Source organism: Antedon bifida, chromosome 5 (assembly GCF_963402885.1).
Source record: "Antedon bifida chromosome 5, ecAntBifi1.1, whole genome shotgun sequence".
NCBI classification, from domain to species: Eukaryota; Metazoa; Echinodermata; class Crinoidea; order Comatulida; family Antedonidae; genus Antedon; species Antedon bifida.
In genome coordinates this window covers 25831387-25850271 of record NC_136230.1, presented here as the reverse complement: position 1 = coordinate 25850271, position 18885 = coordinate 25831387, and the positions used below count along the sequence as shown (strand labels likewise).

General features: G+C 36.0%; 2 protein-coding genes across 2 annotated transcripts; both read left to right on the top strand.

The window, feature by feature from the left end:
- Positions 1-210: 210 nt before the first annotated feature.
- Positions 211-3821, top strand: LOC144843689 (uncharacterized). The gene is made up of 4 exons (XM_078700577.1): positions 211-267; positions 1550-1681; positions 1827-3262; positions 3323-3821. The coding sequence occupies exons 2-4, from the start codon at positions 1566-1568 to the stop codon at positions 3745-3747; spliced, it is 1977 nt and encodes a 658-aa protein (XP_078556703.1). The 5' UTR covers positions 211-267; positions 1550-1565; the 3' UTR covers positions 3748-3821.
- Positions 3822-4627: 806 nt separating this feature from the next.
- On the top strand, positions 4628-18226 carry LOC144843690 (F-box-like/WD repeat-containing protein TBL1XR1). The gene is made up of 13 exons (XM_078700578.1): positions 4628-5094; positions 8621-8715; positions 9207-9352; positions 10006-10186; positions 10514-10646; positions 11137-11275; positions 12043-12265; positions 12542-12663; positions 12777-12851; positions 13293-13405; positions 14103-14268; positions 14426-14527; positions 14997-18226. The coding sequence occupies exons 2-13, from the start codon at positions 8658-8660 to the stop codon at positions 15021-15023; spliced, it is 1485 nt and encodes a 494-aa protein (XP_078556704.1). The 5' UTR covers positions 4628-5094; positions 8621-8657; the 3' UTR covers positions 15024-18226.
- Positions 18227-18885: the final 659 nt, after the last annotated feature.

Sequence of the window (18885 nt, the reverse complement as noted above, 5' to 3'; positions counted from 1 at the left end):
AGCGTCTAGCGCATTGCATTGATACAGAATATCGAGAGTCCGGCACTCTCTGCGCAGCAGATGCTGCTGCAAATTGAGGCGTGTCGCGACGCACAATATGCGTTGCTTCAGTAACGTATTTCCTAGCAACTAATAATGCGCTGTTAATGTCTATGGTTACTACCGGATATATTTACTTCCATTGGCGTTTGAATATCGAGCACACGTCTTGTCACATCTCTGAACACACCATGATAATATAGTTAACAATCAAGAAGGCAGAAATAAGTAAGTATAAGGAATGGTTGCCCTAAACCTATTTCTAATGATGGGTTATTTAAAAGTGCCCAAAAAACAATAGAATAGAATCCAAGCTCTGTCTACACTATCAAACTTTATGTGCGAATGCGATGTGCCCATATATATGGACACGATGATGTCATATCACTACCATATTAGGACCGGGATTAGGACATATCACTACCATTGACCACATCACAATTTGTTGTCAAACTAGTTTGATAGTGTAGACAGAGCTTTAGTTAGGTATTAAATAAATCACGTAGCGTTAAAAACGTCATTTTTTCGAGTGATTTATGTTTTTCCAGCCTTTTCTAGTAATTTTACCAACTTTTAAACAATTTCGACTTTAAATTACGTCATACGAGCACGTAGAATATGATAATTTGCGCGCTTTTTTGATAAAAAACTTCAAAAATTCGTCAAAATTAAGCCTTTTTTTAAACAATCGTAGTTTTTAAACTTGGTTAAACCAGTTGACAAGTACTTACTTGCTACGTTTCAGCTACTTTCAGTAGCCTTGATCACGCAAATGACGTTGACATGATGTTCTGTCATTCGTCATAGTTCGGTGACTTGCGCCATCTTTCGTCTGATGTTCAGCTTTCTGCTGGTGTCCCCCTTTGGATGCTTGGGTGTCCCTTTTTATTAAGTCATCACAGATGTGGCTCAGTTCATGTCCTCCCTGGTCTCTGTTGATGTTCATATTTGTTTTTCTTATCCAAATGGCTTCTTTTATTTTTCTTGATAAGTAGTGTTGTTCTTTGTCTAATATTTTTGTATTTTTAAAATCCGGTATGTGGTTTTCTATGGTGGCGTGATCTGTGATAGCTGATTTGTGTAGAATTTTAGATTGTGAGTGGCGAGCGCTCCTGGTTCTTGTCCCTACCGTATTTTTTTCCACGTCTGTTTTGTGTTCTATTATTCTTGTTTTTAATGCTCTGCCTGTTTCCCCTATGTATACCTTCTTGCAGTTGTGGCAACCTACTTGGTAGACTATACCACACTGTTGATCTTTGTCAATCTTGTCTTTAGGATGAACGAGACTTTCTCTTAATTTGTTTTTGGGAGTGATATATGTCAACGTCATTTGCGTGATCAAGGCTACTGAAAGTAGCTGAAACGTAGCAAGTAAGTACTTGTCAACTGGTTTAACCAAAAAGTTAACATTGATTTATTTAATATATATTTGAAACCAGATGAAATTTTTTGAGAATTTAGTTAGGTATGTTTGTTAGTTATCCATATTTACACTGTTTCTATTTGGCAGCATCAATCGAAAGTTCATGGAGAGCTTAGCCGCAGCTCTTATTCCAGACGGTTCGACGTCTTCCGACGCGACGCCACAATCCAATGCCGAACTAAATCGACTTTTGGACGAAATCACTTTCAGATTAGAAAGGTATTCAGGTTCTCAACTTTAGTGTGTATATTTATTTTTAATGATGGTTAATAAGCCGTTCTATATTGTTATTAGTTTGCTTCAGCGATACTCTACCCCTCTGTTAAATCCCTTTTAACAATGTATTCTTTCTTCATATATGCAGACGATTTTTACTTCGGCTTTTCGATAAACATTCGTTACCACAATCGTTATTGGACAACCTTCCTCCTGTTCCCGGATGCCACTGCAAGAACCAGATAAGTGGTGGTGTGGTGGCTTCAACGTCTCAAAAGAGTGGCCCGGGATATGAGGACATCGAAATACTCCGCTACAAGGCAAGAATGATAGTAAACAATGCGGTTGGCGATTCCCTTCAAGAGAAAGATAGCGATCAGTATTTTGATGCCAGTGAGAGATTAGCGGAAGTTGACATGTTTGCTACTATTGGTGGACCGGATAACATGACGGCAACCAACTCGTTGTATGTCGTCCGTCGTGCGGCACTTAGGACCCTTCTGAAATACACCTGCAAAGGCAAAGCCAATGCGTTGCTTCACCTGACAGATTATTTGCAGCAACAGATTGATAGCATTGACGAGGCTAACGCTTCGTTAGATGCAAAGGCTAGAACTAGGAAACAAAGAGTGAGATTCCAACCTCTGGTGGAAAGTAAGGAAGAATTTGATGATACGTTCGATGAATATGACGACGTCCTTCCGGAGTTGCCAGTGATGCATGATAGATCAAAGAAGACAGAAGTCCTGAAGAAGCAGGTAGAATATGAGAACCCTTCAGATCCGGTGTCATTAGATTCGAATTACACGTTTAATCTTCGCAAAACTGCTCGGCAATCTTTAACAAAATACTTGCACAAATCGGACGCAGCCGGCGCAATGATGCACTTGTTCGAATCCACGAAGAGGCTTGAGTTAGCTGATGACTTCGCAGAGATGCATGCCAGTGACAATGACATGTTAGAGTTACTGCACACTCCTTTTTATGGCACAGTTGCAAGTGCTGGTGGTGCTGCGCCGAAACAACGCAATAGCTCACCAGAAAAGTTTACCAAGAGACCACCTCAGTCTGGTAAGCAGCAGCAAGCCTCGCCAGATCGACAACATAAACATGTCAAATTTGGGAAGAATGATAGCCACCAGCAAAAGGAAACACGGTTCGACGGCGGGTCACTTGCTGATAATGGAAGGTTTTTCACTACTAAGAATGCTTATCCTGCACATTCAAGTTCAAGTAGTAGACGGGATTATGACCACGTCTGCACAGTCTGTCAAGCATATCTTGATGATATTCACGCTAATATGACAACCAATAATAACAATCAGCAGAAGCTGAATACGTCATATGACGTAACTGATTACAGCTCATACAGCACCAATGATCGCGTGGAACAAGATCTTACCACTCGGATGTCTACGAAAAGTGATCCTACCAGAGGTGCCACTCGAATGGACATGATGTCTACAGCAGAGAGTGAATATCCTACCAGAGGACGTACCACTCGAATGGACATGATATCTACAGCAGAGAGTGAAGATACTACCACAGGTACCACAGCAATGATGTCCACAGCAGAGAGTGAAGGTACCAACAGAGGTACCACAGCAATGATGTCCACAGCAGAGAGTGAAGGTACCAACAGAGGTACCACTCAAATGATGTCTACAACAGAGAGTGAAGATACTACCAGGAGAGGTGCCACTCGAGTATTAGGGTCTACGAAGAGTGACGACGAGATCAAACCAACTGTAGACATATATCAAGTCAAATCAGAGCAGCAGGGTGAATCTGACGCAAAAGATTTTGAATATAATCCAAGCTCGAAGAAAGTGATTCGACTACATGGTGCATCATCGTCTAAAAGTTATCAAGAGGAAGACAACGATATAGAATCAAGTGTTTCTCAGAGAGTCGGCTATTTTGATCGTGTTCTAAATACCGAAGAGGACTCGCAAGAAACAACGAAACAAGCCGAGACGATTACGATGTCTGAAGAAACCCGAGCAAAAGTTGGCTTTTGGGAGAAAATGTGTGGCTGCTGTCATTCAGAACTACCAATAGATCAATAGGCCTAATTGAAAAACATATTTTTAACAGTTCATCAATGGTTGGAATAGATTGTCTTCAAAATGTCATACAGTTACAGAATCTTAATATTAAATAACATCTGGAAATAGCATTGTTTGTTGCCGTCTGATTTTAAATATTGGATGCGACGCATAGCTACAATTTTGTCTGGCAGTAAAGCATGGCCGGCCTCGTATTTTAAATTTTGCGCGCTGACACGAAACTGACAGGCCAACCTTTGTCCACTGTCCAGTCGAGTACCCTCGTTTAATTAACACTTTCGTTTATTATTTTTGTTTTAAAGATATTGTCGATCCCCAAAGATTAATATCTTTTGATAGGGCTTTTTTTCGATCCAATTTGTGTTCAGAGTCAATAATCTAGTACTAATATGTGACATTAAAATGCATATTTAACACACAAAAAAATCAATTCAGGGGACAATATCTTTAAAACAAAAATATAAACGCTTGGAAACTATGGACTATGTGTTTCACGGTTGCGTATTAATTGAGCGGTGAGCAGTTATTAGACCTAAATATCGGATCTTTCGATAGTAGACTAACTTTTAGAATAATGATCACCAACAGTTTTTTATCATGAAAAGATAATGATTTATAATTCTAGTTTGAAGGTGAGAATTTGATCGCAGAAAATATTAACATTTTTTAAACAACCACAATTTTGCTGGAAAAATTTCGAGTTTTTTTTTTCACCATTTACAAGATTTCTTGTGACGGTTGCAACATACAAAAACGTAGGCTGCCAAGAAGATAATAACTATAATCAATACTGATATAGAAAAAAACATACCAAATTTATGGGGGGACGGGAAAAACATTTTACTGCTTGTTTTGGCGGCTAATCCAATAGAGCCATTTTGAATATAATTATATCGGATCCACGCCGTGTTCATATTCTCGCCATTTTGCTACTATGAACAAGGCTGAGTGAACGCTTTGAAACCGTCTGGAATCAGAAACAATTTGCATCAGAAAACGGGCTGTAACTTTGTTTTAACTCAAAATTCACAAGTGGAGTATCATTGCAATCGATTTGTAAATTATCCAAGGTTTTACTGGTACATTTTTAGCGAGATCCATTGAAAAACCAGTTGGATCGAGGAATTATAATTGTATTGGGTCGGGAAACACTACTGATCATCAATGCAAGACAATTGATCTTCGAGCGTGCATTTAGACCACAGAAAAGCCCGCCGCGAGAAATTGAAGGTCTGAATAACACTCTGCCCGAAGGCCTAGCTAGCCTAGATCGACATTCTTTTTGTTGAGGAAACTTTGCTGGACCACCTATCGCAACGAAGTTGATTCATGTAATTTTTCAAAAAGGTAAGGATCAGGTGCCGTTTTCGGCCACCTCGAATTATATGGACTATACCATTATTATGATAGGGGTGTGGTGTATTATGTTTTATGTAGAGAAGGGTGTCTATTGAATGGGAAGACAATACAATTGTTCTGTTATGTAACCTACAGTACAAACTACAAGGAACAATACAAAACATCAAAAACTAGCAATGCATGTACTTTTTATAAGGCATGTTATTATTATTAGGTACTGTGTTAGGGAATGCCAAGATTTTGTAACAATATTACTATATTAACTAAAAATATTTTAAATAAAACAAATTTTATAGACAAATTTAATCAAGAACCATCTACTAACTGGATAAAGCCATTTAGGAAAAATAATAAACAAGTTGATCATAACGAGTGGTTTTCAAAGGCCCAATGCAAAACAACGTTAACGGAATATACTATGTATAAAGGAACTCCAAACCTTTAACAATATTTGTTAGATAAAACTAATTTTACGGGTATGAATTTAAAATTTAAAGCAAGATCAAACTCTCTAGATCTTGAGAGTCGTAGACAATCCTGGTCAAATCATAACGCAGGATTATGTAAGATGTGTATTACTAACGAAAAAGAAACAGTAAACCATTTTTTATTTAAATGTCATTCATTAAACTCTGTTAGAAATTATGTATACTTTGATCCTAAGAACAACCTCATAGACAATAATTTAAGTATGTACTGGGATAATTTTAATTGTGGATCTAAGGAATTAAAACACCACTTTATGCTAGACAATTTATTCACTGAAAATGAAACATTAGGAGAAATCTTTGATTTTTATTGTAAAAAATATTTCATGAAAGCATGGGTTACTCTCAACTAATTGATTAATAATTATAGTAAACAAGCTACAGACATCTCTATGAGGATGTATCTGTAAGTTTTATTTATTTATTAGGCCTATTCTGTATTTTTGTTGTTCTGTTTTTATTTTTGTAGTTATATATATTGTACAATTTACGTATTATGTATTTTCATACAGATCTAATTAATTAATTTGTTCACATTTTTTTTTTATGTTATGTATTAGTATTTAGAACTTTGTGGCTTATGTTATTTGTAATTTTGTCTGTAAATTGGATGCACCATTAACTGATAAATGTGTGACACTGATATAAAGGTGATTCCTATGAATAAATAAATAAATAAATAAAAACTATATAAGTAGGTATACTTACTTATTATATATAAAAACTAAACTAAACACTACATTATAATCAAAATTAAAGCATATTGATTAAATACTAGGCCTATGTTTTCCTATCTGGATTTAAACACTTTAAATTTTAGTACAGTCGGATTCGAAATTAGAAAATCTTAAATACTACAATACAATCGGAATTAAAACATGTTACTACAGTACTGTACAATCGGAATTAAAACATCCTAAATACTACAGTACAATCGATATTAAAATATCCTAAATACTACATTACAATCGGTTAAATTACCTACACTCTATAATGTTGTAAAATATGTAAAAGAATGTTGGCAAATGCATTCTAATCGGCCCAATCCTATCGGTAGATAAATCATATTTTTTATTTGCAAGGGATAAATCCCAACAACATGGATTTAAACCCAAGAACCTGGAATCAGTAGACAAGCACAATTGAAGATTCATTGACAGAAACGAAACGATTGTAGATACAGAAACAAAATGGTAACAGATTCATTGACGACATAATTATATGTATTTTTATTTTACGACGACTCGGCTATAGTTGGACTTAAAACAACGATTATTCTCTGTATCTGATATTATTCGATTTACCGATTATGGCTACAAGGCCGTACTGCTTGAGGAAACTCGGTTCTTTGGGGTAAAGCAGGATATTTGTACTATAGAATGTTTATGTTTTACTAATCAGTGATGTTCTATTTGGGCATATTGTATATTGGGCTAGGAATATCAGTAAGGGAGATAAAGGCCGAATTGAGAAGGTGCTGAGTAAAGCGGGGAAAGTAATTGGTTTGTCTATGCAAATGCTTGACTCGTTCTGACAGCGAACGGCTTGCCGATGTATTCCATGCTATATTGGAAGACACCAATCATCCTCTTCATGGCGACATTATCAGCTCCGTTTGCTTTCGCTATTATAACGTTTTGATGCAAACGTTGTTCAATTAGAACATGTATTTCTACACAGAAACGTTTAAAAACGTGTTTAAAACGTTTTAGAAAAACCAAACCTAAAAACATGCAATGTCAAACGCTGTGTTTTCTGGGAACAAAATGGTACAGATTCATTGACAAAATTATAATGTTTATTTGTTTTACTGATTACCTAATAATCAGTATGTGATAGATCTTATTAAATGTACTACTGTTAGGTAAATTATATTTTTTATTTGTAACTGGAATAAAAACTTTCTTTATATATTTTCTGTATCTATAAATCCGTAAAAATTATTCAATATACACCTTAGGGAATCCACCTAATATATTAGGGGAAGGATACCTAAAAATTATACAGAAATAAAGAGCCATAATATACTGTATTAACTTGAAAACTTGAATTTAATTCTACACCATGCAGGGCGTAGTTGTTTTCCCTTTGTTGCTGAAACATAATGCACTAAACAAAAGAACAAAAGTAGCAGTATTTTAACACATTAACACACTCAATTAATAAATGGGACACCCCTATTTTCCCATCTTTTTATAATGGTATAGTCCATACAAGTCGAGGTGGCCGAAAACGGCACCTGATCCAAAGGTAATAAGCAGCTTAGGCCAGACTGTGCCTGTGGCAAAATCTTTGTGTAGGTTAGTTAGGCTAGCCTATATTTTAAAATAAATAGGAATGACGATTTTATGAGTCAGCTAGGCTAAGTAAAGGCTAGGCCATAGCGGGGTCCATGGGGACGAAGGCTTTGAGTAATTTATAGGCCTAGGTCGTTTCAATCGATTTCTGAGCATATAAAAAATGTCGAAATCGTGCAGTCCGCGCTAATGGCTAAAAATGGGGATCATCAATGCAACGTTTAGCATTCCGAAACACAGTTTATACCACACACAGGTGGATCCAAAGATCAGCAGCCTGGAAGAATACGGACTTTTTAGGCACTCTGGTCCTGATGCGCCACTGGTTATATTGAAGCAAAATCTATTCTACTGTTCTGAAATTACATACGATAGGTACTGTACGTCATGCGTGTCATAGAACTCTATTTCATTTCAATAATTTAATGATTTTGCTGTTGAAAAGTGAGGTAGACAATCCTCTCCACTAAAAAATATGTGGGGGGACATGTCCCCCTCGTTCACCCTAGGATCTGCGCTGGTGATTACTGTACTTGCATTGCGCTTCTGTCCTTGTGTTAAGTACTAGGCCTAGTGGGAAGAACCAAGCTTTTTAGTACAGTAGCCATGGTTGCGATTCCAGCATCTTGCATATGTCAAAAAACATTGTTATTACTGTCTGTAGGTTGTCTGGTGAAAATTATTTCTAAAATTAGGCAAATTGTGTAAATTGTATTGTTTTCTTTCCAGGTAAGGTAGACTGCCAGAAGTCTAGACTTCAGCAGTCATGAGTATTAGCAGTGATGAGGTGAACTTTCTTGTCTACCGTTATTTACAAGAGTCTGGTAAGAGTTTGTTTAATTTTAGTTAGCTCAATGATTCTTCTTTGTATATTTACTGTTAACATTAGAGAGTGTAATTGTAGCTATAATTCATATGATTTTTTTGGACACATCCCTAGATTTTTCAGGAAACACTTTCCTGTGAACAATGTGGGACAATATATGTATTAACACTAAGGCCAACCCCAGGGCCAAGGAACATTTTGTTGGGGTATTTATACTGGACAGCCATCCAGCAAAAACCCCACCAGCCCAGAGAGGAGATAGGCACCACTGGGTGTCGTATCATGATGAGTACTACAGTACTGTATCTCGTCTGCTATGCCCCTACGACCACCTAGGTCATGGGACAAATGAATGAACAGTACAGTACTTAAAAACAATCTTTGACCTACAGCAGGAGGCGAGCCTTAGTTGTAGTAATTTTATTTTTTAATAGTGTCCTAGCAGGAAAGCTACAGTATGCTAATTTCTATAGTACATTTTGTTTACAGGTTTCTCGCATTCTGCATTTACATTTGGTGTTGAGAGCCACATTAGTCAATCCAATATTAATGGCACACTGGTACCACCTGCTGCTTTGATATCAATCATACAAAAAGGACTGCAGTATGTGGAAGCTGAAATCAGCATCAATGAGGTATTTGTAATTTAAGTATTTTAGTAAGGCATATTTTCTTAAAAGTCAAGAGATTATACAGCCAAATTTTGGCAATGAAATCGACACAGAGAGGTTGAAGACTCCTCGAAATTGTTCCAATGTTATGAACAAATCTTCTCAAATAGAGCTATGTGTACACTATCAAACTAGTTTGACGAAAAAAATGTGAGATGTGCCCAAATACAGTATGGTAGTGATATGCCGGGGCCCAAATATGGGAGTGATAACATGTCCATATATGGGCACATCACATTTTTTGTCACATAAAGTTGGATATTGTAGACAAGGCTTAAGGATTTAAAACTGGAAGTCCAGCAGCGAATATATTACAGTATATGCTTGTACAGTATGCATTTTAAAAGAAGCCAGTATGCATTTTTTGAAGAATAGTGTGTTAGCCTAGTGTACTAATCCGTATAAGCTCCCATTATGGACAGGCAAATTGACCCCACTTTGTGGCTGTTCTGGGCCATTATGGGTAATGAAAATGTTGTGCGGTATACTTTAGGTGTCATACACACCTGTGCGCAATTCATTCTACTACTGTAGGCTGCAAGGCTATAACTGTATTATAAATATATTTATTATTTTAATAATTTATTAAATATGCTGTATATCTGTTTTTTTTTCAGGACGGCACATCTATAGATAGAGCATTAGACTCCCTTTCTCTTATTGATGCCGTTGTCCCGGACAACATAGCATTGCAAAAGGCAGAGCTTCAAAGACAGGCACAGGCAAATGTGCAGTCTGGGATCAAAGTTGAAAGCAACAGTGCTAATGGAGAAGAAAGTAATATAAACTTAATTCAAGGTAAATTCATAATAATAATTTGATATTTTCAATAAAACTATAAAGGACTTTAAAATTCAAACATTATGTGACAAAATAATGTGATGTGCACATATATGGACAAGATGACATCATATCACTACCATATTTGTGCATATCATTACCATATTTGGGCACATCACACTTTTTTTGTCAAACTAGTTTGATCGTGTAGACAAAGTAAATGGAACACAACAAGGAGATTTTATGTTCGTGTTAATCGTGTGTTCGCACTAAATTTCTCAAAAGACCAGGCCTGTCTATATATAAGTCTCTATGATTACATTTGTCATTTTCTTGTTTTTATAGCAAACCACACCGAGTCTATGGAATGTGACACAGGTCTTGAAATACCAGCAAGTAAAGCAACAGTACTGCGTGGCCATGAGTCAGAAGTGTTTATTTGTGCCTGGAACCCATGCACTGACCTCCTTGCATCAGGGTATGTTGGCTAGACTAGATTTAAAATTTACTGTAAGGGTTTACTTATTACAAGCTGAGGCTAAGCCATTTTCATCATAATGCTTTTTTGGAAGAAATTAACTTAATTGTTTGGTACCCACTGTCATCCACTTGGCCTAAAGCTTATTTCACATAGCACTCTTCAAGAAACCTAAAATTACTGTTTTGGTTTTTTCACACCCACGCTTTATGTACCAGAAAAAAGAATGTAATTTAAATAAAAAAATACTCAAATTGATTAGAAGTCAATGAATTTTTGGTTAAATTTAACCATTTATTTTATAAGTAAAAACATTTTTGTTTTGCTTTTTTTTAAAAATTTTTTTGAACTTTATTAAAACTATAAAATAACCTATTCAATTTTTCTTATTTTTCATGTTTTTGGGGTACAATACATCTTTAAAAATGACCATCATCTAAAATTTTGATTATTGTAATATTCATTTTGATTTTCTTTGTGTTTATTTTAGTTCTGGTGATTCTACTGCAAGAATATGGAATTTGGCAGAAAACACTAGTAGTCCAAATCAGTTAGTACTTAGACATTGTATACGAGAAGGTGGCCAGGATGTCCCTAGCAACAAAGACGTTACGTCGTTGGACTGGAATGTGAGTCACATGATTTTACCAAGGCAATCTGACAACATGACACTGAGCTCCTCTTGCCAAGATAGGAACTCGGAACAATCCTTTGATCTGGCTGCGACAAATACCAATAGTACTGTACTATGTACATATTCTCCGCGGCGTCTGTTAAGGGGTGTGAACTGATTATGTCGCAGCCACAGATAAACCCTTTGATCTCCGGAGCTCAGCATCCTGTTGTTAGATTGCCTTGATTTTACATTCATTTATGATAAATACAATTTTATTTACTATAGTAAATAGTACAGGTTTGATATAGACATAGGAATATGTAGTACTGTCAGTGGCGTAACGCAGAGGCCTGAGGCCCCTGGATTAGGAACCCTAAGTGGCCCTCCAACACTGGAGGCCTCAGGCGTTTTTAGCCTTTGTTGACATATTTTAATGCCTGTTTTTCCTCTGGGCACTGCTCAGAGGCCCCCATAAGCTCCGGGGCCCCTGGGTTTAGCCAGTGAGCACTCATAGCCGTTACGCCACTGAGTAATTTATTCAACCAATAGGGAGCTTTTGATTTTTCATGACGGTTTTGGCGGATTCTAGATTACCAATTGCACAAAATGCGTATGGTCTAGGGGAAAAAACAACACTCTTGCAGTTTTGTATTTGTAGGACCCCATAACAAGTGTGATCCCTTAATCAGGTGGCTTGGCATGGTTGTAACTTTTATTTAACTTGTCTATGTTTATATTATTTGTTATATTGTATGTTAAATATATCAAATTTCTTGGCAGTGTGATGGTTCATTATTAGCGACTGGGTCATATGATGGATTTGCTAGGATATGGTCAACAGATGGTCGATTAGTCAGCACGCTTGGTCAGCACAAGGGGCCAATATTTGCCTTAAAATGGAACAAAAAGGGAAATTATATTTTAAGTGCGGGCGTAGACAAAACGACGATTATCTGGGATGCACAATCGGGTGAATGCAAACAACAATTCCCATTCCATCAAGGTATGTATGCTTTATTTTTAATTGTATTTTTAGCTTAAAAGCTCTGTCTACACTATCAAACTTTATGTGGCAAAACAATGTGATGTGCCCATAATGTGGACACAATGATGTCATATCACTACCATATTTGGGCACATCACACTATTTTTGCCAAACTAGTTTGATAGAGCTTTAGAAACTGGGATTATATTCTAGTATATATTATTTCTTATTTATTAATTATTAACAAATTTTGTAAGAACAAAAAGTTCATCAAATCAAATGTTTATTCTACAGCTCCTGCTCTTGATGTAGACTGGCAAAACAACACAACATTTGCGTCATGCTCGACTGACCGTTGTATTCATGTATGCAAATTAAGCTGTGATAGACCAATCAAAACATTCCAAGGCCATACGGTAAGTAGTCAAATGAAGATTAACATTTTCGTACTATTATTGTTTTTTTTACAAATATTGTCATTTTCCAGATTTAGAATAATAATAATAATTGATTTTGCTCCGACATATAGAATGAAGTAAATGCTATTAAATGGGACCCATCAGGCAATCTGCTAGCCTCCTGTTCAGATGATATGACTTTGAAGGTATGTGGTGTCTCTATATATTGTATATAATCTCTATAGACTAAGGGCCTGTTTATACAACACGGTTCTACGTTGGCGTGTTGTATAAACAAAAAAGGATTCCGTGTAATTACTAAACCACCTGGAAAGGATATTTAAGGACTGCCAACTGTTGGTGAGCTGAAGTAGCCTCAGGGAACAAGTTGCCCTCTATATGTAATAAAGCTGAGAACATAGCAGCAGACGTTTGGCTGCAACTGACCTTCCCGTTCATAACACGGCAGTTAACATTCATGTATGAACGGCTCAGTTGATGGTATTGGCCTTTGTCTGTGAAAACATGCATATATATAGTAAGCGTGTAAAGTAAGAAGGGTGTTGTATAAACACAGCCGTAGTGTCGTATAAAATTTGATCGTGTAGACAGAGCTTAAAACTTATGTTTTATTTGTATTCAAACAGATTTGGTCAATGAAACAAGAAAGCAGTGTCCACGATCTTCAAGCACACAGTAAAGAGATTTACACAATCAAATGGAGTCCAAATAACCCTAATACATCTCTAATGTTAGCCAGGTAAATACTCTACTGATTTAGGCACAAGCAGTGGTGTAACGGCTATGAGTGCTCACTGGCTAAACCCAGGGGCCCCGAAGATTATAAGGGCCCCTGAGCAGTGCCAAGAGGGAAAAAAGGCATTAAAATATGCAGAAAAGCGTTAAACGGCCACTTAGGGTTCCTAAACCAAGGGCCTCTGGCATCTGCGTTGCGTCATTGGGCACAAGCCTTTTTTCGTTCATACATTAAAACCCTATTAAGAAGAGACCATTGGGAGGAACCAACAAAATGTCCCTTGAATACAGGTTTGCCATATTCAAACATATATTACCTCTCATTCATCTCAAGGTACTCCATAATAGAGATATCCCATTTATAGGGGTGCCTCTGAATAGCAATGAAGGGGTTCTAAAGCTCTGTCTACACTATCAAACTTTATGCGACAAAAGAATGTAATGTGCCCATATATGGACTTGATGTCATATCACTACCATATTGGGTCATATCACTACTATATTTGGGCACATCACACTTTTTTTGTCAAAGTAGTTTGATAGTGTAGACAGAGCTTAATGTTATTTATCAAATTTATGGTTTTTCCCATTCCCTGAATCTTCACATTATTTAAACTGATGGGAACTATCTCTATTTTTATTTATTATCTTTATTTTTTTTTCAAACAATACTTCTATTGTCTACGTTTTCTTGTTTTCAGTGCATCGTTTGATTCCACAGTACGGTTATGGGACGTTGACCGAGGCATCTGCATCCACACGTTAACGCAACATCAGGAACCAGTATATAGTGTAGCCTTCAGTCCAGATGGCAAGTATCTGGCCAGTGGTTCGTTTGATAAATGTGTCCACATCTGGTCAACGCAAGTACGTTCTTTAATGTTGTTTATCTATATGTAAATGGGGGTATAACCTGTGACTTGCAGCCTACTGGGCTGAATTGAGCACAGCTTTCTACTCCGTGCTGCCGCCAAACGGCGTCTGTTCAAAATTCATTTGTTTGCATGTATTTTCTATCTTTCAGACCGGTAGTCTTGTACATAGTTATAGAGGGACAGGAGGTATTTTCGAAGTTTGTTGGAATTCAAGGGGAGACAAAGTTGGTGCTAGTGCATCTGACGGTTCTGTAAGTAGAATAATGTTAAATTTGTTTTATATATTGTTAGTATGTTACCTCTTTAATTTAATTTTTGTATTTATTTTATTACAAGTGGACTGAAGTGTGTATTATTATACAATATCTTCTTATTTTAAATAGAGTTTGTAATAATACATGTTATGGCCTAGGTCACTAGGACACAGAAAATTAGGTATCTATTCTGGGCTAGGCCTAAGCTACACACTTAGCCTGGCCTAAGCCTGTGTACTTCTACTGACACAGCGCTGTGGAATAGCTCCACGGACGAGTGCTACCAAAGATTACAAGGGCAGATCCCAAGTTCATTATGTCATACGTTTACTGGCATGTCAATGTAAATGTCCACTTAATCTAAACGACCCATGTGGATGTGATCTTCGTTCATGTTCACTCAAATGTAAAAGTCCCTATCCTTTATTACAGTGCTTCATAAGTTTTCTTATTTTCTGTTTTCTAGGTATGTGTTTTGGACCTCAGAAAGTGAGAATCTGTATAGTTTATAACCCTGTAAATCAATCGCAAATAAACAAGATGTAAGAATGGATACAGTATTCTTCAGCTGTCTTGATATATAGTATAGTACAGCGCCCTCGATGCGTAACAAGAGGATGCATTGGTACTGCCTGTGAAGCTGTTGAATCGTTCATCCATGACCAGGACAAAATGTGTGAATCCAAGCTGACGTAGTGGTATTACTATTAACATCTGTATTGTGATGAGAGGTACATAATGAGTATGTACTTTAGGATAGGGGTAAACCATAAACCAAAACTGGAGAAGTTAAAGGCAACTGATCTTCAATACAGCTTTTAAGCTCTGTCTACACTATCAAACTTTGTGACAAAAAAATGTGATGTGCCCATATATGGACATGATGATGTCATACCATACTTGACCATATCACTACCATATTGGGCACATCATACTTTTTTTGTCAAACTAGTTTGATAGTGTAGACAGAGCTTTACACATTTAGTTAATAGTAACGTTGGATGTAAATCACTAAATGAATTCATCTAGTGATTAACCAAGAACAATTTTGAAGGGAAAAACTTTGTCAATTATTCAAGGGTAACTTAATATTGATTTAGTTTGACCTTTTTATTGTTTTGTAACATACTTTTAACATACTGCATCTATGTATAATACTTGCTCAGTTGCATATCTTGAATACTGTACTTGTGTGGATAAAAACTTACAAAAATTGTTTTGTACCCACTCAATCTTTTATTTGGACATTATGCTTATGAAAACTAAGTAAGTAATATTTATTCCTTTCCAAGTACAGTACAATTTATAAAACTGCATAAAATTTGAATGAATATAAATACATAGAATAAAACTTAAGAAATTATTCTTGGAAAGCATGGGATAACCCTTTAAGCCCAAAGGCTTGTTTCCAAAGGCGTCCCCACCAAAACATGGATTTATTATAATTTTGGATATTATATTCATAAATGACTCATACTGCCAACAGTTAGAGGAAAGTTTGTGGTATTTTTCCACCCGGGTCCAGCTCAAAGGATTATTCCAACGGGTCAAGGCAGGCATTGTCTTTTGAAAATTATAAGTGTGCTACAAATTGCACTCTTCAATACATTCAGGGATGCTGTAGGTGTGCTGTTTGTATTTTGGCATGTAGAAGTTTGCCAAATTTAAGCGTGTTGTAAATCGCACTCCTCAAGGGCAGTTTAGGTGTGTGTTAGGTGAGTGATCGCACTCGCTCACCTTAAAAGACAAGGCCTGTCAAGGAGTCTATTTCAGAATGGAATACTCATATTCGCAAGTTTAACAGTATATTCAATTATTTTACTACAATGTTGAAGTATGTTATAGGGATTGTACTATGTTGTTGCACCTAGACCGTAAATCCCATAGAATGCAAGAGACGTCTGCATGCTTACTAGCTACACCACATGTGGGGGTTGCCTTGCTAGTGGACATAACACCTATTTAGTTATTAACAAGAGTGGTGTATTGAATATGGTTTTATTGTACAATAAAAAATCCCCCTATTTTCACCATCAAAGTGCCTATTGTATCCTAGTTATGTAAAAATTATAAAATGTATCATCATGAATATTGATTAATCAATAATTATTCATAAATCTATAAATAATAAGATGAATTACTTCACAAATGACTATTAATTAATGTCACTAATCGATTATTGAATAATAATTATAAATATTAATTGTTTATATTGTAAAATCGTCCTATTCAATTGATTATTATTTATTTATTAACATAAAAAACACAATTTTTCAATGTATAAATAACAAGCAATTACTGTATGAATAAATTAAATATTTGAGATTGTTTCGAAATTTTGCAATTCATAATAATGTCGATCCAATTACATTTGCATAATGTAAACCCACCCTAAATTAAAATAAAAAGGCACAGACATTTTTGTCATTGTTTTTAGGAGCATTAATTAAACTATTGTGCTTACTGTTTACTGAAACTCCTAATTAAAGAGCATGCTTGGAATTCATTTTCCTTTTTATTTTTAGTCTGTAATTTAAATTCGCTTTGGCCCGTGAGTTTATATTTTTTTCCATCTGTAGACCCTATATAAAGACCACTTTGCTTCATTGTACAGTATTTAGTATCTGTTAAAGATCACTAATAGAACCGTGTTGTTTTATTGCTTTTGCCATCTGCAGTACCATATTTGGCACTAAGATTGTATAAGCATTTTTCTAATAAAAACAACTTTTATGGCAAATATGACATCATCTTTGTCTCCACCGTTTCGTCTCATAAAATGTATAAGTTTTGTTTACAGATGTCTCTAATTTAATAACAGCCTGCAAAAGTCAGGTTGGATTGCAGAATGTGTTTTCAATAATTGTTTGAAATTTTAATGTCATACAAAAAAGACTGACCGATCAAGGTGACACTTTGGTTGGTCCTGAAGGTGTCCCCTGAATAGAGGTTGGCCATAGTATTGAAACATATTGCCCCTTCATTTCATGTGAATGTGTCCCATTAATAGGGGTTTCCACTGAATGGGGGTGTCCCAAAAACTAGAGGTTCTACTATAATTATGTAGAACATGCTGGGCTACTGTAATAGTATTCATGTTAGTACTAACACAGTAAAAGACTGGGTGAAACATCTCACTGATGGTTTGCACATAGTTGATTTCTCTGTTTATCATTTCAATTGAAATGAAAAATCTGTAGTACAAGACATGCAAGAATGTGTATATTAGCATAGGTTTTACTAGGTTCCTTCACCCTTACAAATTCTTCAACTCGTCGCAACTTTTATATAATAGAAATAATCTCCATTTTGTAAGTACAGCAATTATTGCCGAAATTTGTAATATACTCTGGTCATTTTCCGTGTATATACTACCTAAAAATACTTCTTTAGGGTGTATTTTTTATATTTTAGTTGTTTTTTATGTTTTTTGGTGATATTACAATATTTTTGTCATTATTGTTTAAGCTGTTGTGTCATTATTTCCGTCGCTGTTAATGTTTTTTATTGTCAATGTTGATATATTTTTGTTTCTTTTAAAGAAACATTGACTGTAATGTGTTTGTAATAGCGTATTAAGTTGTGTGAAAAGCCTAGTCCCCATCCCTTTAAGAAGATTATTGTTGACTGGTATTATTCATTGTAAAGATACAAATATTAAAGGGGCACAGACCAGCATGTGCTGAAAATGTTAAATGTTCTGTTGGTTTTTTCTGTTAAATCAAAGTTCTTACCATTATTAATTATTTAAGACTTGTCTTCCTACCCTTCTTCCCTTCTTTACAAAAGTTGTCAACACCTCACTGAGCTCAGGTATCTTTCCATCTTCACTCAAACATGCCTGCATAACACCATTGTTAAAGAAGCCATCTTTGGATGTTGAGGAATTTGCAAGTTACAGACCCATTTCCAATCTTCCATTCCTTGGAAAAATTATTGAGAGGGTTGTGTCCAGTCAGCTGCAATCATATCTGAATAGAAATGGGTTATTTGCCACTAGACAATCCGCCTATCGTCCAAACCATAGTGTAGAATCTGCACTTCTTCTTGTGCATAATGATATTAGCATTGCACTTGACAACCATAATGAGGTTCTTATGGTCCTTTTAGACTTCAGTGCTGCTTTTGACACCATCAACCATAAGCAGTTATTACATCGTCTATCATCACGTTACGGTATCTCTGGAATTGGTCATAATTGGTTTGCATCATATCTAAATGATAGGTCCCAGTCCATTGTCATCAAGGATGTTTTGTCGAACCCGACTCTGCTTACAGTTGGTGTTCCACAAGGGTCTGTGGTTGGTCCTCTTCTGTTTATTTTATTTACCGCCCCACTACTTGACCTTATTGAA

What these genes read in the sequence shown, in the direction of transcription:
- LOC144843689 (XM_078700577.1), top strand. Translation starts at nt 1,566, where the DNA reads ATGGAGAGCTTAGCCGCAGCTCTTATTCCAGACGGTTCGACGTCTTCC. An exon ending in ATCACTTTCAGATTAGAAAG is followed by an intron (nt 1,682 to 1,826) that starts GTATTCAGGTTC and finishes TCATATATGCAG; the next exon opens with ACGATTTTTACTTCGGCTTT. An exon ending in GTCCACAGCAGAGAGTGAAG is followed by an intron (nt 3,263 to 3,322) that starts GTACCAACAGAG and finishes GTACCAACAGAG; the next exon opens with GTACCACTCAAATGATGTCT.
- LOC144843690 (XM_078700578.1), top strand. Translation starts at nt 8,658, where the DNA reads ATGAGTATTAGCAGTGATGAGGTGAACTTTCTTGTCTACCGTTATTTA. An exon ending in TAATATAAACTTAATTCAAG is followed by an intron (nt 10,187 to 10,513) that starts GTAAATTCATAA and finishes TTGTTTTTATAG; the next exon opens with CAAACCACACCGAGTCTATG. An exon ending in TTACGTCGTTGGACTGGAAT is followed by an intron (nt 11,276 to 12,042) that starts GTGAGTCACATG and finishes ATTTCTTGGCAG; the next exon opens with TGTGATGGTTCATTATTAGC.